This window comes from Eumetopias jubatus, unplaced genomic scaffold (assembly GCF_037043125.1).
Source record: "Eumetopias jubatus isolate StellerSeaLion01/CBP00866 unplaced genomic scaffold, mEumJub1_p1.0 scaffold_1, whole genome shotgun sequence".
NCBI classification, from domain to species: Eukaryota; Metazoa; Chordata; class Mammalia; order Carnivora; family Otariidae; genus Eumetopias; species Eumetopias jubatus.
Window position 1 is genome coordinate 210,769,167 of NW_028274807.1, and position 18,828 is coordinate 210,787,994.

Sequence of the window (18,828 nt, forward strand, 5' to 3'; positions counted from 1 at the left end):
AGGGGAGCAGCACGGGGCTCGCCCTGCCATCACAGCTCAGGACCACGGTCAGCACCCGAGCCGCGCTGTGTCCGCTCGTGAAACCACAGCAGGGGAGCAGTACGGGCACGGCCTCTCGCTCAGTGCCTTCCCTGGGTCATTAGGGCTGGTGGTCACCGATACCCTGTGAGGTGGAACCACCGGACCCTGGTTTGTAAGCGGTGGGGATCTGTCCTGTACAGACAGCGGCAGCGGGAGCGGTCTCTGGGGGCTGCCCGAGCACAAGGCTGAGCCTGAAGCCCCTGAACCAGAAACCACACAGCAGGCTGTCTGGGCCTCGGTGTTGTGAGCATTTTCCATACAGGTGCCATCATTTTAAGACCAAGGCATCATCTGGATGTCTGGCTTCTGAAAAGCCGAGAAGCTGGAGGTATGCCTCAGCCCGTGTGCCCGTGTCTCTCTTCCTGTTCTCATCCCACATGGAAGCCAGATGGCAGGTGCCACCGCAGCCCTGCCTACGCTACCCGCCTGTCCACGCCAGGCGATGCCTGTCACCGGACCCCCCCATACTGTGCCACCTGCCAATCCAGGCCCACCTTGTTTGCCTTGGTATGAGGAGCCGCCCCCAGAGCCACCGCCGTAGCCCCCGTGTGACCCTGGGTTGTAGGACGACCCGCCTGAGCCGTAGCTGTTCCCGCCGCTCCGGCCTCCACTACCACTGTAGTCTGGGGGAGAGAAGACAGCGTGGTTAAGGGGCCTTGGCAAAGACACAGCTGGGGTGGTCCGGGATCCTCGTGCTATGGCCCTGGAAGTGGCAGGTTGAGACCATGGGCCTTTACAAATCTCCCTGTCCCGTCTGCTTCAATCTGGCACACACTCATTTGCCTGAGGACTGCCAGGGGCCGGCTGCAGCCCTGCAAGGTCATTGTGCCCTGGGTCAGCCTACTCACCAAGCTCGGACACCCAGTTGCATCCTGCCTTCCGACCTACTCCTCCAACCCAAGTTTCCCAGCAATTCAGGAACCACACGGCAGCTTCCTCTCTTCCCACCCAGCTGCCACCAGGCACCCAGTGTCCCCTGGCCCCCCCACACAGAGAGAACGGCTTCTTTAAAATCCCTGGCCCGCCTGCGGACCAGTGTCCCATCACAGAAAACAAGCGCCCACCTACGCTTTCCTAGCTCGGCCACCAGCTCAGCTGCAGCCTGCTGGGTGTGGGCATGAGGGGGAGGGAGAGGCGCAGCAGAGAAGTGACTCGGGCTTTTTGGGGGACTGGAGGCAAGGCTGTCTCCAGGGCCCATCCCCAGAGCTCCCTGCAGAGCAGCTGGCCCCGACTCACAGACTCCACCCTTGTGCCCTAGCCTCAACCCACAGGCTTCCTTGGCACAGGGGCCTCCGCTAGACCGGCCTTCGGAGAACACCACAGGAAGGGAACGGCAAGGCTCTGGGCCAGGGCAACTCTGCCTCCACGATTTCCCTAAAGCCCGCCCGGCAGCCAGCATCACCCGGCTTCCTTCCAGTCCCTGAGCAAGAGGCCAGGGCAGAGGCTGACTTCCGACACTCCACGGGGTGCGCCGCTGGCCCGGACCCCGGCCAGGCCTCGGGGCCCTGGAAGCCAACTCACTGAATTTGCTCTCGTAGCTGTAGTCTGATCCGCCCCCGCCCCCGGGGGAGCTGTAGGAGTTTGAGTAGGAGGAGTAGTTGCCTTGTCCATGGTTATAGCCCTTCTGCTTGCCCTGCGGGGGGCCGTAGTTGCTGTACTGGCCCTGGCTGTACGACTGCTGCTGGCCTTGGTGGGACTGGTAGCCCGAGCCGTAGGACGGCTTCTGCTGGCCCCCGTGCGGCTGCTTCTTTCCGGCGTGTTTCGGGGGCACCGGTGAGTTGTAGTTGTCGCCTTGGTAGTAGGAGCTGTAGCCGGAGGAGCCACCACCGCCCCCGCCGCCGCCACCACCGGCATTCCCAGAATGCCCTCCGTTGCTGTAGAACTGACCTAAACAGGAAGGCAGCGGGTCAGGCGGAGGATGGGGGGGGAGACGGGGGAGGGCAAAGACAGGGAAGGTCGCAGCTGTGGGTCCTGAAGGCTGACCCACAAGCCCCGCTGCCCGGGGGCCAGGGCAGAGGGCCAGAGGCAGGAGAGCGAGGAGCAGTGGCTCCAATCCTTAAAGCAGCCTGGTCTGGGCTGGTCCAGCCTTCAGCGCCACTCCCCCATCAGCTGATGACAACAATGGATCTTTGCCAAGCAGCGGCAGGACAGCGCGCCAACAGCAGCTTTTGCAGCGGATGTCAACATTACAATGAGATGAGCTCCGAGCGCAAGATGACATTCATGACTAGCTGTTACCCAGATGTCCCCGACGGTGACAGGGAAAGCAAAGCCCCAGAAAAGCAGCCGGCCACCCCCACCTCCCCCCTGCTGTGCTGGGACGAGGCTCTGCAGTCATAGGCCTGGGGGACCCCAAGGAATGCTCTTTAACAAGGCCCTGGAAACTGGTGTTACTCCTGGACGAACAACTGGTCTGATGTGGCTCTTGGAGGAGTAAATGGAGAGTTAGTCAAATGACCTGGGGGCGTCTCCCTGGTGTGACTGGTGCAAACGTAGGACTTAAGAAGTGATTCTCATGGGGAGGCTGGCTAAAAAGTTGGGATCCAAACATCCAGGCCAGGCCTCCAGTTACAGCCGCAGATGGCCCCCCAGAGGGCCCCTCTTTGTTCCCAGCACAGCTGCCAGGGGCAGGCGGACCGAGCGTGGATCGACAAGCGTGCAGGGAGACCACCACATTCTCAGACCCCGAAGCTGAGAATGTCAGTTAAGACCCTCCTCTGGTCCTCCGTGTAGATCCCATCCCACAAGACAGGTATGTCCACACCCTGCCCCCACCAGACACTCAGGTGGGCCGATGGGGGATGGGTCAGCGAAGGTGAGGTGGGAGGAAGGGGAGGCCAGGCCGTGTGGGTGGCTCCCAAGCCCAGCAGACAATTCCCAGCGCTCACACGGGGGCATTGGGGCTCCTGGCTGGCGGAGCAGGTAGGTGGGCCTGTGGGCACGCCTTCGCCGGTTGGTGCTGCCTGTCTACAGACGGCCTGGAGCTACCCCGCTGTGCCCAGGGTGGGTGGAAGGGGGAGGGGACACTCCCACACAGCCCACCTTCCTTCCCATATCGAGCACCAAGGGTTCCCCCGTCTTTTGAGTAGAGTTAATTTGGGAGTCATCCCATGCCTCCCACCCGCTGGAGATGTGCACCCCATACTGCTAGGTCTTGGGTTGCTGGAACAATGATTTGGATAAAACTGATCTGTGACATCAGTTTATTTTCTTCAGGTGGCCTCCTCCATCCCTCCACCCGCCCCCATCACAAAGCCAAAACACCAAGGAAAAGGGCATGGTCCACAATGCGAGAGAGCAAACATGCGAAGGCCTGGCAAGGAGGCTGGAGGATAGGAAGTCCTCTTCAGACCCCCTCTCAGAACCCCGCCACCTCAGCTGCCCCACGGCCTAAACTGAGCACCTCAGCGCCCCTCCTCAAGCACAGGAATGAATGAAGACGCCAAGTATTGAGGACTTGTTACTTTAACATGTATTGATTAAAAAAAAATAAAGGGAAGGAGAAGTTTTCAACGTCATTTCAGGATAACTATTTCCTGGTATAAAAAGACATTATTCTCAAACAATAACTTTCTAAAAAAAAAAAAATACATCATGCAAAGTTTTAAAAAGTTTCACTGAATGTTTCAAACCTCTGGGAACAAATTATATAGTAACCATTTTGACCACTTTTTGCCTGAAAAAACGCAAAATCTTGCAAGTCAATGCAAAGGCAGGCTTTGCTGCAAAGAACTGCTGACCAGAGCCCAACCGTGCTCTTTCCAAAAGGGACTGCCACTGGGAAACGGGGGGCTCAGTGAAGAATGCTATTGCCTCCGTGTGCCTCTGCGCACAGGTAGAAGTCAGAAACTCCAGCCTGCACCCAAAGGTGAGAGGGCAGAAGGTTCCAGACCTTCTGGAATCCATCATGGCTGCATACCCAGCAGCACTGGGTCCTCACTGGAAGAATTGGGCTGCGTATTAAGTCTTTCTGCTTAATTATTTTAAAGCCCCATTAAAACAAACTCTAGAATCCCATGCATTTGCAGCTGTGATTAGGACTTGCAAAATTCCACGTTCTCTCTCCCTTAAAGCCTGTCTGTTTCCTGCACTAATAATGGAAGCACAGTTTTGATACCTTTGAGAGTTCACCTCTAACTAAACCAGCCACAAAATACCACACCCACAAACAAAACCCACCAGAGCATTTACAAAAGGCGGGAGAGGTTAACTTAGCACAATGTACAATTCCCAATGTTCCCAACGTTTTACAAGCTTATTTAAAAAAAAAGAAGAAGAAAAAAAAAAGCCAGTTGCTCTGGATTCAGATGTGATAAAATCATTTTCATTACTGTCAAAGGCATCAACCAGATGTGGGAATTTGTTAAAAGGTTAAAAATTCATACAAAACCTGCTGTAAATTAAGACAAAGGTAGATTAAAATGCATCATTATCTGTCTCTTAAATAAAGTAATGCTTTCCATAAAAAGCAAAGGTGGGCTTTTGCCTTGATGCTGACCAGCGCTGGCTCTAGAATTCTGTGCAATTCTGCACAAAAATGCATTCTCTGAAAATTGTTTTCCACTTATTGTGAACTTCAATATGACCAAGTTCAAAGGCAAATCACGATAAAAACTGCCATTGTCTTAAATTCTGCAGGCTAAGAGTTTCAGACAAGCTGCGGTGACAAGCCACGGTTGAGAAACCCAGTGAAGCACAGGGGCACAGCACGGACACTTTGGGTTTTGGAGTTCGAGAAAATTGGAGTAAAAAGTTGATTTTGTGTGCAATACTTTTAGATGCTCTAGGAAGACCCAAAATCATGATAGCCGTAGCAGTCTGTGAAAAAGTCACCTACAAAAGGGGGAGACAGAGCAGAGAAAAAAAATTAGAATTCTTTTGAAAAATGGCACAGAGCGCCACATTTGAAATTCATGTTTTAGATTTCTCTGCTCCTGTAACCCCCCAATGAAGGCTCCTTCTCAAGACAAGAGCTGTGCACTGTCAGGAAAAGCATCATCACAGGATTGGTGCTTCGCATGGCTTAAAGCAGAGAAATTTAAAATTCTGACTCTTAAGAAAATTTCAAGTCACACAAATATGTGTGTTAACATTTAAAGAACAAATTACACTTTGCAGGACGGGGCTGGAGGATCGTCTGCCCTAATCCCTGAGAAGAGGTGCGTGCCACTCCTAAATCTCAGGGAGGCTGCTGCTGGTGGGCCGCCCTGTTCTGACTCAGGCGTGGCAGCTAGACTGTAGCTTCTCCCCACCCTCAGACAAAGAGAAACACACACTTACTGTAGCCTGCTGTCGCCGAGCTGCCTCCATACCCATAGCTGCCATAGCCCGCGCCTGGAAGGAACACACAGGGTTACAGGGCTGGGAGGTGAGCCTGCCCCTGCTCTCCCGCCGTCCTGGCCTGACCCCAGGGGCCCCGCACACTCCAGGGAGCAAGCAGGGTCCACGGGGACAACACAAGGCAAGGGTCCTCACCAGCATTCATGTAGCCTCCATGGTTGGCGCCACCAAATCCTCTCCCTCGACCTCGACCTCGGATGTTTCCTCCTCTTCCCCGCCCTCGAAGGTTCGGGGGTGGGGGCACTTCATTGTGCATGGGGCCTCCCATGCCAAACCCAGGGTTATGTGGCTGCAGGGGACAGAACAGAGACGAGGGGCGTTCACCTCACACTCCAACCACAGGAGAACTCGCGCTAAGGCCAGAGACGGCCGGGCCAACTGCTTACCTTAGCAGCAAATTTCGGTCCACCTCTGACGGGGACGGGGGCTCTCTTCTTCTTGTTGGCTTCCAGGGCGAGAGGGGCATCAGGGAACAGTTTTTCTAGTGCGGCAAGAGCGGCATATGCTTTTGCCACCTTTTTGTTTGAGCCAGCACCCTGAAACTTCTGTCCGTCCACCTCGACCTAGGAAGGACAGATGCATGGTCAGGGTGGCCCGGCGCCTCCCCCTGGGGCAGGAGTGCTCTCCTGGGGAGCTGGCTGCTCACCTCCATGACGAAGCGCTTGTCATGGCTGCCCCCGGTCTCGGAGATGAGCTCATACTTGAGGCCACGCCTCTTTTCGTTAAGTTCCATAACAGGGTTCTTGCCATGCTTGGTCAGGATCGGCCCCTGCTGTTTTACGTTCTCAGGGAAAACAGAAAAGAAAACCAAAAAACTCAGCTAAGGGTTTTCCGGCACGTGGAGGAGGGCAGCTGCCCCCCAAACATGAGAGAGGCCCCTCCACTCCATCTTCCCTGCTGTCCCGCACCACCCTCGCCTCCCAGCGTCTGGAAGTCATCTGAGGACCTCCCAGCAACAGGACTGCCTCCACCCGCACCCCATCTCTGGGGCATGGCCTGTCTTTGACCGAGGGCCATCCCACTGCAGCCCTGGGCGCTGGGTCAGCATCAGCAGGGCCCTCTTGGTGGTGGCTCAAAGGCTCACACCCAGCTCCCCGTGCAGGCCCCTGGACTGGAAGCTACTCTTTTGGCGGGGGGGCATGAATAACAAGAACCAGTAACCATGCTCAGACGACACGGAGCTGCCTGCGGCATCCCGTTGGTCACGCCGGCCCCCACCATGTGCTCACCTCGGCAGTGGGATCTGAGGGGAAGGCAGCACTGGGGGTCGAGGAAGCTTCCACCACAGGCGGAGGGGCCACCACAGCCGGCTTTGCTTCCGTTTCCTCAGCGGAATCCTCCCCCTTGCTGGAATCTCTGCCTTCTGCGCCGGTAGGCAGGCCCATGTCCTGTAACACCTGCAGGAGGGACACCCGCAAGGCTCCCCAGTTAGGGGGGGGGACTTAGCACCAGGGTCATCTACGAAGATCTCCGCCCATTCCCCAGGATCCTAAATCAGAGGCTCCTAGGGTGGCAGCCAGCAACTGGAGGCTGTCTCCCCCATCCCCCGAAACCCTGCTGCCCAGCTACATTTGGGGACTCTGCCTGTCAACCACAACGACGAAGCCATTCTTCCATGTGTGACTTGGCAGACACTTAAAAATCTCATCTCAGTGTTCACACACCCTCCCTAAGCCTTGAGTTGTCCTCACTGAGGGTTTCGATAGCCTCGGACAGCTCCATAGGAGCCCAAGATGCAGAAGCGCTTTGCTGTGCAAAGAACAAGCACAGGGTGCCCGACCCTGCCCATGTTTACCTTCACAGCCACGTGCAGCTTGGCCGTCTTCTTGGACGGTCCGGAAGCCTCGAATGAGCTGCCGTCCACCTCCACTGACATGGTAAAGATGGGGGCGTGCACCGGGCCGGTCTGGGAAACCAGCTTATACTGCAGGCCTGGCTTCAGCTGGTTGAGTCTCATGAGGGCGTTCATAGCTTGAGGGGGCTCTGCCTTCTCCTCTACAGAGAGAGAACCCCGACACTGTTCTGGGACTGTCAGTCAGCACTCCCCGGATGACCTCCTGCTGCATGGCCCGGTGGCCTGGGAGCCCACGCTGGCCAAGGCCTCACCCACGCTGCTCCCAGCATAGCCACCCCAACTTGTGTTCCAGAGCCCCCACAACAATCATTTAACAACAGGCTGCAATATCCTGTCTGAGAAAATTAAGGCAAAAGCAAGCATCTCACCACTTTGGGATGACTCTTAACTGAGCCAGAAGAAAAACACACTTAAGGACCAGAAACAAATGCTAGTACCTTTCTTCTGAATCTTCTTCTTCTTTTTGCTAGGAGACTTTTCCTCCCCATCTTCTTCCATCGGGCGTTTCATGGGCGTAATGGCATAGGTGGTGCTGGGGGGGATTTGAACTGAAAGAAGAGAGCACAAGAGAAAAGGCTGAGAATCCCTCCTGTGCTCCTGCCAGCAGTCCACGTTGACACCACCAGCCTGGGGCTGGGCCCCCGTGGCGTGCTTACCTGTGTAGTCCACTGGGTTTTCATTCTTTGGTTTCTTGGGCATCTTAGAAGGCAGAGGGTCCATACCCAGAACTTTATGGAGCTGGCCAAATGCAGCAAGTCGCAGGGCATGCTGGAGGAGGGAAGAGGACCTGACTCAGCCGCCCTGTGCTCCCCGCCAGGGAGTGTGCGCTCACTAATGCCTTCTGGAAGGGGTGGGAGCTGAGGGGGTTGCTAACGGTCTCCCCTACAACAGCAAGGGGTCCCCCAACAGCCAGGGGAGGGCCCGACTGCCAGGGCCCAACCTTGCTGTGGGGGAAGGCCAGCCTGTGACCACCCCCCTTGAGAGGAATACAGGAGACCCCAACCTGGGGACTGGTTGCCACACGGAGCCACGTGGTGGGCCTGCAAGGGAAGGACCCTGGAGCAGTGCACACTGCAAATACATCTCCCCACTGCACTCGGTGTCCAAAAATAGCACTCGAGCAGGCTGAGGGAACAGGCGACAACCACGCGTGGCGCCAAGGGAAAGAAGCAGCCCAGATTGGGGCGCCCTGTATCAGGCACAATCCCTTCGCCTTCGGTCCCCAACCTGAGCCTATGAGTCCAGCGGCTACCCTGAGAATACCCAGTAACGGAACTGGAAGCCAGTGATTACAGACTGGGTAAGGGCTCACGGTGGCAATGGCGGTGACTATACCTGCGCACTCTGTGTGATATCTTCCCGTTGCTGTCTGTCTAGATGCCCAATAGCATCAGTGGCTTCTTTTTCACAAGGGTCATAAATGCCAGAACCATCTGAAGGCAGGAAACAAGGAAGATATGCAGAGGATTATCTTTTAGCATCTTGGAAGAGTTGTGCTGCCTGAGGGAACCAGGTGCGTTACCCCCCACGCCCCATCCACACCCAGCTCTGGAAAACACGCTGAGCTCGGTGACCCACTCGGCGTCCAGCCCATGAGATAAATCATCCACGTGTCTCAGAGCAAGGAGCTCGCGTGGGAGTGGGTCACCACTGCCCCGGATCCGCCCTGAGTCACAGCTGCGGAGCCGGCACAGGGCTGGATATGATGGTGCAAGAGGGTAGTCACATGCTTCAGCCCTAGGGGGACAAGGGGCTGCTGCTGCCCTAACCCACTCGGGGGACCCGCCAGGAAGTGGCCTCAGGGCCTCAAACCCTGTCCTTTCCCTGCAACTTGCAAAGCACAAGGCCCCAACCTGGCATCACGATCCCCGACGCCAGGCACTCCAGCACTCTCCGCAGGGCCTCGCCGGCACCCATTGGTCTGTTGGCCGTGCCGATGGACTTCTCACAGAGAAGCTCAAGGGGCTGAAAGGCAAGAGGGACAGTTAGCTCCAGTGTCTAGGAGGTGGTCAGCCGACACTGAGGAGCTGTCACTATGTGTGTGTGTTTTTGGGGGGGGAGGGGTGTCAAAGCCCTCCAAGTTCACAAGTTGAGGCTAAACCGAATCAGGACAACTACAGCCCGGCTTGGTGACTTTTCCTTAAAGGGACAAACATTAAATCTGCAGACTATGTGAGCCAAGAGACCAAGCTGAAGCGGTTACCTAGATACTTGTATTTATTATGTAGCCACTTAAAAATATAAAAACCGTATAACTACGGGGCGTAGACAGGCAGCTGGTCAGATTTGGCCTATGGGCCCCACTTTGCTGACCCGTGTCCAAGAGCAGCTACAAAAATTCTTCTTCATGGAGAACAGTGTCACAGTAAACGTGCTACCTGGCCAGCCCCCTCCCTAGGCTGAGCTTGTGTCCACCATGGCCAGGGAGGCAGAATGGGGATGGCCGTCCTGTTCTAATTCTCATCCCCCACCCAGGGTGTGGCACAAAGTAGTTGCTCAATAAATGGCTAGTACGGGGATGCACTGGCCACACCCCAGAGGGCCACTCCAGCCCAGTTATCGTAACATATTCCTGGGATATAGGAGAACATCTCTGCACACCTGACCCTCAAGTGGCCATAGCTACAAGGTGCCTTACCCATCCTCTGAGGGGACCCCAGGTGGGCACGCGGGTACACAGGTCCCTCAGGACCCGGATGACAATGACACACGACTTCAGCCCGTTGGCTCTGGCCTAGAGAACAAAGCACAGGCTCTTTATACCAAGGAACCTCCCTTAAACACAAGGCAAACATGAAAAACACAAGTCTCAGGGTGCTACTTTGTCAAGGGTAAATGGTGAACGTTCAAGACCATCAAGTGTGTGGTCAGCAGCAGTTTCACCATGTGGATGAGAACAGGTTACTCTTGGCACAAAGCAGCAGCAGCCCACCTACTCAGTCACAAGCCTCCTTTGGGGACGTCAAATTTGTCTATGCGTGCTCCGTTAGCAACTGCACGCCTGCAGGTGCTAAGTTCGGCACGGCGATCTTCAATGTTACCGAAACTTTATGGTGAAAGTTAGCCAAGTTAAAACTTAGGAATTCTCTACCAAAAGACAAATAGAAGAACAAAATGCAAACCTGGAACCACTTGGCGTGTCGGAGGGACGCCAAGGCAGCAAGGCATTTCTGCCTGTCCAGAACGTCCGGGGGATCGTTGACTGATAGCGTTTCTATTCATGGATGGAATAAGAAGACAAGGTACAGTTTGACCAAGGGGTTTCTGTCAGGTGGAAAGGGGATGTGGCAGCTTCCTAAAGGGCAGCTGAGGCTCCCAGAATCTCAAAGTCATCTCCACCCTAGACCAGGGAAGGAGAAGCTAGAGTGCATTTAACTCTGCCCTGAGGAGATCGTAAAAATTGGAGGCCCCTCCAAAAAAAACAAAAACAAAAACAAAAGTGGGAAGTTACTCTAAAAGGAATCATCCCATGGGGGGGAGGGGACAGATAGGTGGACCCTATCTTCTAATAGACAATTACCTTGCTTCCTCCCCATGATCTCCCGATAAATTAGCTATGCTAAAAATTTCAATAGCAAAAAACCCCAAAAAAACAAAAAGAAAAAAAAAAGAAAACCAATAAAAATAAAAACAAAACAAAACCCCCCAAAAAACAAAAACAAAAGCACCAAAATAGGTGGGGGGGGGAGTGGAAATGAACTCCCTCTCTGCTTCCCACAACGGCCATCCCCTGAGGCATCTGCGGCAAAGGGGACCACCTCCGCCCACCAGGCGGGACTGCCCTAGCCCCAGCCCTTGACAGAGAGAGTCCTGTTGGTCAAAGGTCCAGAGTCCCTAAATCGATAATTGGAATCAGGTATCAGAACCAAAGGTAATCAAAGAATAGCAACAAGAGCGCAAGGTGTGAGCCTCTGCTGCAGCAGAACTGGAGAGCTGTCACTGCCGCCACCCGGGTGTCAGGGGTTTGGATAAGGCCTGCGACCGTCACCTCCGCTCCGCGTCACCTCCGCTCTGCGGTGTGAGAGCGCCGATAAAAACCATCCGCGCAGAAGAGACACAGGAGGGGCCCTTGGCGGCCTTTGAATCACGAAAAGTGTTATGAGCCTCTGAGGTTTTCGTTTGCAAATCACACAACCGTTTACAACTTTATCCAAAACTCTGTACCGGCTCCTTGCGTTTCAATCGCGGCAGCTGATAGAAGCGGCCCCTGGAAGAGGGCACGCGAAGCAGCCCTCGGTTCTGCTGCAACACAAGCTGTTTGCACGACTCCAACGTGATGTTCATGCAGAAACCATCTGGTTGCCTTCCAGAATTTAAAAGCCATAAAATCACCAGGGACACACTTTTCCAAGGCCAGAGAACGCTCAACAGAAAAACCAAGTTTAACACTGATGAGAACACTCAAGGATTCAGATAAACAAAAAATGGTGCAATCCTCCATGAAAAGTGCTACTCACTTTTAGTGCAACCGTTTTGTCAAACTCCCAAGTACTGAAACTGAACGGGAGATGTGATCTCAGAGTCTACAGGTGGTCAAAACTACACCGACAGCCTTTTACCAAAGCAGTCTAAAACTGAATAGCACATTTGCCTGGCGAGGGAACACCAAGTTTCCACAGTCCTGCTGGCCTTTCTCAGCCTCCCTACCTCCGGCTAATACTTTCTCCATTTCTTCTCTGACAACGGGGGATGTCAGGTGGATGGTCAGGGACAATGGAGGCTCTTTTGTGTTTTTTATCACAATCGCAGCATCGTCAACAGACTGGAGTATTTCGTACTTGTCTTCTGTGACCGCCTACAAAAGAGAACGCGACTTTCAAACACACTTCCTCCTCAAGGCAGGCAATCAAAAGCTCTGTCGCGCTGGTTACCACAGCACACGTCAGCTTCTTGCAGGGTGACGGGACAGCAGCTCCTGCATCTAGGGGATCAGGACCTCCCTTCTGCCTACCAGGTCTTTGGCCATTTTCTGGGTACTCCAGAGTGGAGGTCTCTAACTGCACAGAGAAGTCATTTTTCATGGGGAGCTTTACAATGCGATGGGTAACACTTCAGGGGCTGGGAGAAGGAGACAAGGGTGTGAATCCTCATTCTGTCGCCTGGTAGTTGGGTAACTCTGGGCAAGTCACTTCATCTCATTCAGATGCTGGTTCCTAATGTTTAAAATGGACTTCTTGACAAGACCTAAGCCACCAGGCTGCAGGAGGCTTACACAGACACCACGGTGCAAATACAACCCCCAGCAGAGCGGAATCCACCACTGGTGTTTCCATACTCAGGTGAGCAGCCATCAATGTGGGAAGAAAAAGTGTAGTAAGGTAATTTGTATCACATGACGCACACACAGAAAAGCATGTGCTTGCTGCAAACGCACGTGTCTATAAAAGGATGTTCACCTGGCTTCTGCCTTCTCCTGTGTATCAGTTTATATGTGCCTTAATGAGGAAAATTCAAACTCTTAAGGGTTTTGTTAGGGAAAACATAAAGGAAGTATCACATTGAGGGGAGGACAAATGCACACTGAAAGATCTAAGCTGGGGTTGTTCTCCACCTAAGGACTAGGGACCTTCTGGACTGCAGGGCCAGCGTCCGCCCTGCGGGACACTGAGCAGCCATCTCCGGCCCCCACCGAGCGGAGATCAGCAGCGCCCCACTCCCCCCCACCCCCGACAACCAAAACTGTCTCCAACTCGCCAAATGTCCTCTGTGGGGGGTAAAATCGCCCCAGTCAAAAACCACTAATCTGAATCAATAAAAACACGCTTTATTTGTATCTTTCTTTAAAGACTTTCTACAAAAGATGTCTTTCCCTTTAGAAACATTTACAGCAACGTAATTTTCATCAACGAATATACTTTTGATAGACATGGATTAAAATTAACATAAAATTACCACCAAAACAGAAAAGTTTAAGGCTTCGTTCACCTGAAATATACCTCTCCAGAAGTATCTACTGAACTGCATTAGCTCCACATTTCAATTCTGACTTCTACCCTAAATCCCAAATTATGTTACATGTGGGAAAAAAAAAAAAATCCTTGCTTACATAGGAAAATGAACAGCGCCTTTCCCTAAGGAATGCGATTTCTTAGTTTTGTTTTGTTACTTTATTCTTCTGCTACTCCTGTTGCTAAGTTGAGGGTGAATGTGTCCCAAGGAGGCAGCATATGGTGGGGACGCATGGAGGTCCTAAAACCCCAGGACTTACAACCAGGGATCCTGGGATCACCACTCAGCTCCTTGCGCCCTAGTCACATCTCCTAAAATACTCAGACAATAAAATCCTCTCTCCAGGGGTCGTTATGAGAAGAAAATGATACACATATAAACAGCACACCTGGCCTAGGGTCTGGTATAGTCAATTCTCAAGAAATGTCAGAGACTATTAATTACGCAACACTTTCGTAATGAAACAAATAAACTGGCTTTATAAAAAGTTCTTATGTCCAGTTTTGGATCAGGGAGGAAGAGTTCATCATTGCACCTTCTATCCAACCATCCACATACCCGCCCATCCACCCCACTGAGTGTGGATTTAGAGCTCTAGCTCAGTGCAGCCCCGAACAGTGCAGCCCACCACATGGTAGGCACCGAGTCTTTCCTGGCTGACAGTGTTTGGGCCCATCTCACTCAATCAGGCACCGTCCCAGGACCTTAGCAGCTCTGCGGCATCCTGCCCATCACCTATGGGTAAGGCATGCACAAGCACGTGCGAGGGGGGGTTTGTAGCGTGCCTCCTAGTGCACAGCACAAATGGGCCTCTCTTCCTCTGTCCCGCCATCCTCAACAAGCATGACCTGACCCCACCCAGTGGAGGCAGTCACACTCACAGCGAGCTGGATGGCGAGGTTGTCAGCCACCTTGTCCAGGAGGGCGGTCGTGGGCTTCTCCTTACATAGCAGCACCAGCTCTAAATCCAAGTCCCCCTTGAGCAGCAGGCCCTTTGCCACGAGGCCAACACGCATCACACCCCGCAGGGTTCTGGTCATGTGCTCCGTCTTCTGCTCCCTGAGGGACACACCAAAGTATGCTCAGTGAGGGATTCCGTGCAACCAGAACCCAGAGGCCCTGGAAAGGCTGGAGTTACTTAGAAAAGGAGATGCTCACTCCCATGCTGGCCAGACTCTCTAGGAAGGATCCCCACCCTCCCAAACCTCAAACGTACCCAGCCCCTTCTTTGGTCTCATCCTCTGGGGGCACATCCACATTCTCGGACTCCGCGTGCTCGCCACTGCCTTTCTCCTGTTCGTCTATCCAGTCAGACACGGCTTTGAGAGCCCTCTCGGTGTGGGACACCATGTTCTGGACGGCCTCCAGTTCCTCTTGGGTTGGATAAACAGAAGAATGCTTTGCCATCACGTGGCGATCGTCATTCACAAAAATTCGCATTGGACGCTGGAAATGTGAACACTCAGTTAAAAACCTTGCAGAGACATCAAGCGACCCTCCACTCATCTTTCAAGCTGCCGCACTCAGAATTATGCCTTATCATTTGTGTCAAAGTAGGCCCCCTACACAACCACTACTGAAGATCTGAGAAGCAGGACAACCAGAGGGAACAGCTGTTCATTCTCGAGGCAGTTGAGAGAAAAGGGACACACTCAACTTTATATGTGTCTGTACGTATATACGTGTGAACTCTTAAACACCATGTAGTAGTATTTTATAATTCAAGAAGTCTAATGAAAAAACATGAGAATCAAATGCCTTGGGGAAATGCTACATCTCTGAACACGAATAAAGAAAGAAGTATGATTAAAAAAAACTTACCATTTTTACTTCTTTTGCTGTAGTGTCTGGAAATCAAATGTTTGCTTATCTTTTCAAATTGTGACAGATTTCCTTGGTGTTATCAATACTTCAACTATCTATAAGATCAGAAAACCTTTTTAGTTTCAAGTATTTCATAGATGGATGAATTTTAGCAGCCAGATACTGACTAGGACAAAAGACAGTGGTACAGCCACATGAAGGGGCCCTGGTAACACAGCAGGGCACATCTTTATTTCCAAGTAACCACTGCTAAGCTGAGGTAAAAACAACAAATTACAAAATCCCCTAAAAATGAAAACAGCTGGTTTCAGAAGCCAACTCTAACTTCCCACTCTTTCTACTTCATCTTCTTCATCTTTTTTTAATGCAAAGTATGCCAGTTTTTACAAATATAAAAAAAATTAAAAATGAGCCTCCAATAAAAGGTAACAATACAAATGTTCAGCAAACTCTTGGTGTTTGGACAAGGAAAAGAGACGGAAGGAACTCTGGTCTTTGAGGGTAATAAAAAAAATGGAAGGAAAGCATGAGACAGGAGCTTCTATAAACTGGAAGGCAAGAACCTTCTGAAACATCAGGTGGATGTAACCACGGCACCACGTGGCCACACCTGTGGGTTCCATTTTGGAGAGGCCGAGAACCTCAAGTGCGCAACAGAAGTCTTCAGGACAAGCACAGCTGTTAATTACCATCTTGGGCTCTAAATAACATGCTGACTACAACCTACTCAATTCCCACTCTGTGCGAACAGTCTGGTCCACACTGAAATCTTCCAAATGAGTAAACAACAACAAAAAAAACCATCACAGTAATACACAACAGATGAATCCACCCATCCCATCCAACCACACAGCCCCTTCGATCTTGGTCAGTTACCAGCCAGGGCAACAGGCCCCCCCTGGGAAGGTACACGCTTCAAGAACAAACTTGGACATGACGGGCCAAAAGAAGAATTTCCCACAATGCTTCAGGACTACCTAACAATCTAATTGCAAATTTGTAAGTTTCAAAGTAGAACTGTAAAACTGAAAGGTGGAATGAGAGGTGATATTCCTGCAGAGCTACACACAAGCGGGGGTCAAGACTATGCCTGGTGGGGTGGGGAGAAGAGTGGAGGCCAATCTCTGGGCTCAGCTATTCACGTGCCCTTGATGAACCACTCGGTCACCACCAAGTGGGAGCTTCCGCACACACCTGGGCTTGAAACCCTGCCTGCCCAGCCACTAGCCATGTGGCCCTTAAGTTTCCTGGCAGCTTCCTTCTACACCTGTGACATGGATGCGCACCCCCCCCCTTGCCAAGAGGAGTGAAAATTAAACAAGTCAACTTACAGAAAGCATGCAGCACAAACCCCATGGACTCTTCATAATGGCACCAACTTCTACCAACAAGATCTCCATTTGCCAGGTTGCCCTGGGAGCTAAACAATGAGTGACAACGTGCATCCTCTATGAAGAACCTCCCATTCATTCAGTTAGGAACACAGGATATCAAGATTGTATTCAAAAAGAATGCTTTACCTGTTAGGTACGTATTTAAGATAAATTTACGGTTGAAAGTACACGCGTGGTGTTTGTTCTAGAACACTCCAGCGAGTCAGGTAGTGGGGATGGGGGCAAAGATAAAACAGGATGGCAAAGTGCTTATAGCTGTTGAAGATGGGAGACGGGTATGCTGGGATTCACTTGTGATGTCTGAAAACTGCCAATCCACTTTTTACTTTAATTGGAGAACAGACTTACATACTCTTAACTAAAGTGCAGCCACAGCAGGTCATCTAAAAATTTAAGCAATGCTCAGATATCCAGTTCTAAGCCAAGAAGCAGACTCTGAGAAATCCCAACCTACTGGTGATATGGCCATGTTAAACAGCCCCCACTCCTGGCCGCATCTATGCTGGAACCTCATCAATCTGATAAAGAAGGCTGATGTTTAAAAACCGTATTTAGGGGGCATCTGGGTGGCTGAGTCGTTACGCATCTGCCTCTGGCTCAGGTCATGATCCTGGGGTCCTGGGATCAAGCCCCGCATCGGGCTCCCTGCTCGGCAGGAAGCCTGCTTCCCCCTCTCCCACTCCCCTTGCTTGTGTTCCTTCTCTCGCTGTCTCTCTGTCAAATAAATAAAATCTTAAAAAAAAAAAAAAGTACCTAGGGGCGCATGGGTGGCTCAGTCGTTAAGCGTCTGGCTTCGGCTCAGGTCATGATCCCGGGGTCCTGGGATCGCGCCCTACATCAGGCTCCCTGCTCAGCAGGAGGCCTGCTTCTCCCTCTCCCACTCCCCCTGCTTATGTTCCCTCTCTCACTGTCTCTCTCTCTCTGTCAAATAAATAAAATCTTCAAAAAAATAAAAATAAAAACCTTATTTATTTACTCAACATGTATTTAGCATATACCTCCTCCACACCAGGCGCCAGGGCTGGCTGCTGGGACGGTGACAGACATGTCAGACAAGCGCCTGGCCCCCGTGAACCTGGTTGGCTGGCACAATATAGAGAAGAAACTCCTCCCTTCCAAGCCCAACAAGGCGCTAGGAGCCAGCGTTCCACCGAACACATACCAGCTCTTCATACTACACTCCTCCTCCACCACAAACATCAAATGTAGAGATTTTAAAAACAACAGAGCTTAAACCAAGGTTTCAGAAGGCTAAGACCTTTTCATTCTGGGTTTTACAGACCTGACATTGTCTAACTTTCTAAAAGGAGCTCTCCAGAGAAATGGTTGATTCGGCACCTCACCGTGGAACTGTGTGAGCCTGGTCATTTGCAGATCAGAAAGCAAGGAAGCGCTCAGACACTAATGCAAGTCCAAAGGACAAGGAGTTGACTTGTAAAGGCTCCCACCAGCTACATTTGCAGCAACGGAATACAAAAAACAAAACAAACATAAAATGCTGCCATATGTATGAAGTTCTAGAACAGCCAAAACTGCTCAGCAGTTGCCTTACACAGGTGATGGCAGGGACACCTGGGTAGGGTGCTTTCAAGGTGATGGTCACAGTCTCCACCTTTGTAGGGGTTGAGCGTATGCGGTGGTCAAAACTGAATGGTATACTCAAGAAGTGTGCGTTACTTAAAAAAAAAAAACTATGAATAAACACTGGATTCTAGTTAATATTTACATAGAAGACAGCAACTTTTTTTTTTTAAGATTTTATTTATTTAAGACAGAGAGAGAAAGAGCATGAGAGGGGAGAGGGTCAGAGGGAGAAGCAGGCTCCCCGCCGAGCCGGGAGCCCGATGGGGGACTTGATCCCAGGACTCCGGGACCATGACCTGAGGCCAAAGGCAGTTGCTTAACCAACTGAGCCACCGAGGCGCCCAGAAGACAGAAAGTTTCTGCTACTTTGAAATGCATCATAAGAATAAAGTGGATTATAGGGTCAGAGACATCCAGTAAATGCATGAATAAATATATGTGGACTGAAGGATGACCAAAACAGATGGAGAGATGTGTGAGACAAAACTATAGTCAAAAACAAACAGGGGCGCCTGGGTGGCTCAGTCGTTAAGTGTCTGCCTTCAGCTTGGGTCATGGTCCCAGGGTCTTGGGATCGAGCCCCACATCTCGGCCTCTCTGCTCCGCGGGAAGCCTGCTTCTCCCTCTCCCACTCCCTCTGCTTGTGTTCCCTCTCCCGCTGTGTCTGTCAAATAAATAAAATCTTTAAAAAACAAACAAACAAACAAACAACCATAGTCAAATCTTAATGGCAGAACCGAGGCTTTATCTACAGATAACTGTTCACTGTAAAATTGTGTCACCTTTGGTGTATGTTAGAAA

General features: G+C 51.8%; 1 protein-coding gene across 5 annotated transcripts in view; it reads right to left on the reverse strand.

The window, feature by feature from the left end:
* The window catches only part of ILF3 (interleukin enhancer binding factor 3), a 31,036-nt gene that overhangs the window by 3,990 nt on the left and 8,218 nt on the right, over positions 1-18,828 (reverse strand). Inside the window, exons 2-19 of one of the 5 annotated variants that reach the window (XM_028088782.2) lie at positions 15,047-15,144; positions 14,442-14,671; positions 14,107-14,284; positions 11,924-12,071; positions 10,399-10,490; positions 9,915-10,010; positions 9,130-9,241; positions 8,612-8,709; positions 7,933-8,044; positions 7,714-7,824; positions 7,217-7,416; positions 6,651-6,818; positions 6,068-6,193; positions 5,808-5,984; positions 5,557-5,710; positions 5,362-5,415; positions 1,603-1,968; positions 576-704 (exon numbers count right to left, since the gene is read on the reverse strand). In XM_028088782.2, coding sequence (XP_027944583.1) covers positions 576-704; positions 1,603-1,968; positions 5,362-5,415; positions 5,557-5,710; positions 5,808-5,984; positions 6,068-6,193; positions 6,651-6,818; positions 7,217-7,416; positions 7,714-7,824; positions 7,933-8,044; positions 8,612-8,709; positions 9,130-9,241; positions 9,915-10,010; positions 10,399-10,490; positions 11,924-12,071; positions 14,107-14,284; positions 14,442-14,671; positions 15,047-15,049 — 2,554 coding nt within the window. In that variant the 5' untranslated portion in view covers positions 15,050-15,144. Of the gene's footprint in view, positions 1-575; positions 705-1,602; positions 1,969-3,530; positions 4,915-5,361; positions 5,416-5,556; positions 5,711-5,807; positions 5,985-6,067; positions 6,206-6,650; positions 6,819-7,216; positions 7,417-7,713; positions 7,825-7,932; positions 8,045-8,611; positions 8,710-9,129; positions 9,242-9,914; positions 10,011-10,398; positions 10,491-11,923; positions 12,072-14,106; positions 14,285-14,441; positions 14,672-15,046; positions 15,145-18,828 lie in introns of those variants that run through there. The other 4 variants (XM_028088783.2, XM_028088781.2, XM_028088785.2 and 1 more) reach the window with 4 other exon arrangements.